The sequence below is a fragment of the Anopheles aquasalis genome, chromosome 2, assembly GCF_943734665.1.
Source record: "Anopheles aquasalis chromosome 2, idAnoAquaMG_Q_19, whole genome shotgun sequence".
In the NCBI taxonomy this organism is placed as follows: Eukaryota; Metazoa; Arthropoda; class Insecta; order Diptera; family Culicidae; genus Anopheles; species Anopheles aquasalis.
The window spans coordinates 18497501-18500000 of record NC_064877.1 but is presented as its reverse complement, the minus strand read 5'-3'; the positions used below and the strand labels follow the sequence as shown (position 1 = coordinate 18500000).

The window sequence follows — 2500 nt, the reverse complement described above, 5'->3', positions numbered from 1 at the left end:
AATAGTAGTAGCGCGAAGGAAAAGTCGAGTGGAACCGGTGGGGCCACAGTGGCCAGCGGAGGAGCTACTAGCAACAAGAGCTCGGCCTCGACAAAAGAGGAATCCAATGCAAACGCAGCAACTGCGGCGGCGGAAGGCCAGGCGGAATCCACCAAAGATGGTGGCGCCAGTGCAGAAGGTGATGGTGATGTGGAAATGATTGATCAACAAACTGCCAATGCGATCGGCGGTGGCAAAGAGAAAAATAAGACTCCGTCAACCACATCCTCGGCAGAGGTAGAGATCATGGAAGTGAAATGAGCGCGTCGCCATTTGGTTTGATGATTATTACACTATGCATTCGTAAAGTTCCTGGATTCCGCCCAACAATTTCTTTCAAAAAAACTCGTTCTCAATCTCGCTCTCACTCGAAACCGCTGCATACATTACTTGACGCAAAAAAAATGAAAGCATTTATTTGCGAGGCTTATTACACAGTAGATGGTACGGATAGTGTCGAAGCGTATTCTTCAATCCGATCTAAACAAATAAACCATTCTAATTACCACCAACACCCACGCGTGGTGGTCGCACGTGGGGATGCCCCTCCGAACGCAATACATGCTCCTTTTGCAGATCGATCTGGTGGACGATGAAAACAACAGGGTAACAGTGACGGCTAGCGAAGCAAGCGTTGCCGATCCAGAGACGCCGCCGAATGGTGTGAGCAAACCAGCGAAGGAAGAGGAGGCGCTGCCCGAAATCGAGTGTGCCGCAGATATCAAGGCTAACGTGACGATAAATAGTAGTAGCGTAACAAAACTGGAACAACAGCAACAGCATCAGCAGCAGCAGCAGCCCGTGATTGCGGAAAATGCCTCGCCCGACACCAACAGCTTGACGCCAATGGACGTGGACGAGGTGACGATCATCAAAGCGGATGACGATGGTGATGTCGTCGTCACCGATCCGTCTGCCAACGACAACACTATCATCATACAGTAGACGGACCGAGAAGCGGTGAGCGCTGTTTCTGTAGCGTGCAGAATTGCAAAACTGCATCACCACGTCTAGCACACTGCACGGAAAACAACTGTAACTTTTTGCTAGTATATAAGTTGTGAAATTCGTATGCCTCGGTCTTCACGATTTCCGATTCCGATGGGACCCGCGGGGGCGGGAAGGGTGATTGGGGTGATCATCCACTGGACGAAAGACAGATCAAGAGGCAGCAAGAAGAGGGAACGTCGCTCCTAGCGCCAGGAAGCGTTATGCGTGTTGGGTGGCCTAGGTAGAATAAAAAAACGAATTCCGTTCTATTCAAATCCCGACGCACACGTGGCACTCTCACATCCTACCAATGGATGCGTGTATGTGTACCCCAGTGGGTTTGGGAAGAAAGGCTCTCGATATGAAAACGTAAAAGGAATTATCCTTTTTACCATTCCCAAACTTTTCTTTCTGACTCATTTTCTGGCTTTCCTATTCGTCGTGGTTGCGTGATGCTCCTGATCGGTGATGGGCATGATAACTCGCGTTTTAAATTCACTGTTACGTTCACCCCCACACACATAGACACGCGCTCTTTCAAGCGTTAAAGATTGTTTCCGGTGGGTTGATCTCCTACGAGAGGAAAGAGGAGGAGTAACAATCCGTGACCGGTGTGGGGCCACGAATGTTTGACACGTGCACCTAAGCATGTTGTGGCCATGTCTATGAGCGTTGAATTTGTTGAAAGATTTCCATTTTTTTTTACATTTAACCTTTCAACACATCAGCGCAGCGCAGACGGTTCTCCTTTATGAAATGGAACAGAATACGAAAGCGTCCGGGAAACCCTAGCCTTTTAAAAGTCTAGCCTTTTAAAAGTCCGGCCTTTTTAAAGTCTAGTGATACTTTTAACCATTTAACCGTTCACTTTTTCTCTGCAAACACCATACACAGCAGATGCATCCATTAATTACTATCTCGAGATAATGTTTTGCGTTACTCCGAGAGGAGGGAAATTGAACATTGAACTAACGTGCGTGCCTAACGATCAATGATCGTTGGTAGCAGTAGCCCCCTTTTTTGGAATGATCACAAACGATCTAGCTAGCTTTAGTGTCGCTTTTTTCTTTAAATAAATGCCCAATCTTTCTAACAGCACTAGAGCCCTGCTGTTTATGCTCGGTCAAACAACATAACGATCAATGATCGATCATCATCATCATACGCCGATACCATCTCGCGCAGTCAAGGTTTTACTTTTCAATCTTTATTTATCATTTCGAGGGTGACTGCGTGGCGTTCCGTCACCGCCAACCAGCACCATCGTACATGGATTCGTTTAGTGGAAATACGTTTTAGTAGCTAGGAGTGTAGGGATGTAAGATAGCGAGCAAAAACTCCGCCACACACACACAGTAAAACTAGGAAGAAAGGACACCCGCGGCTCATCGAGGATCGCCATCTGTTTGGTTCGCGGTTTTTTTTTCTTCCCAAAAGATGCGGCGCCACAGCAAAGGACAATGTAAAACAG

At 47.3% G+C, this 2500-nt stretch overlaps 1 protein-coding gene across 1 annotated transcript in view; it reads left to right on the top strand.

Annotated features, from left to right (window-relative positions):
• LOC126569495 (REST corepressor 1) overlaps nucleotides 1-371 on the top strand; it is a 4628-nt gene extending 4257 nt beyond the window's left edge. Inside the window, exon 9 of the mRNA XM_050226632.1 lies at nucleotides 1-371. This exon is cut by the window's left edge and continues 111 nt beyond it. Coding sequence (XP_050082589.1) covers nucleotides 1-300 — 300 coding nt within the window. The 3' untranslated portion in view covers nucleotides 301-371.
• The last annotated feature ends 2129 nt before the right edge of the window (nucleotides 372-2500 follow it).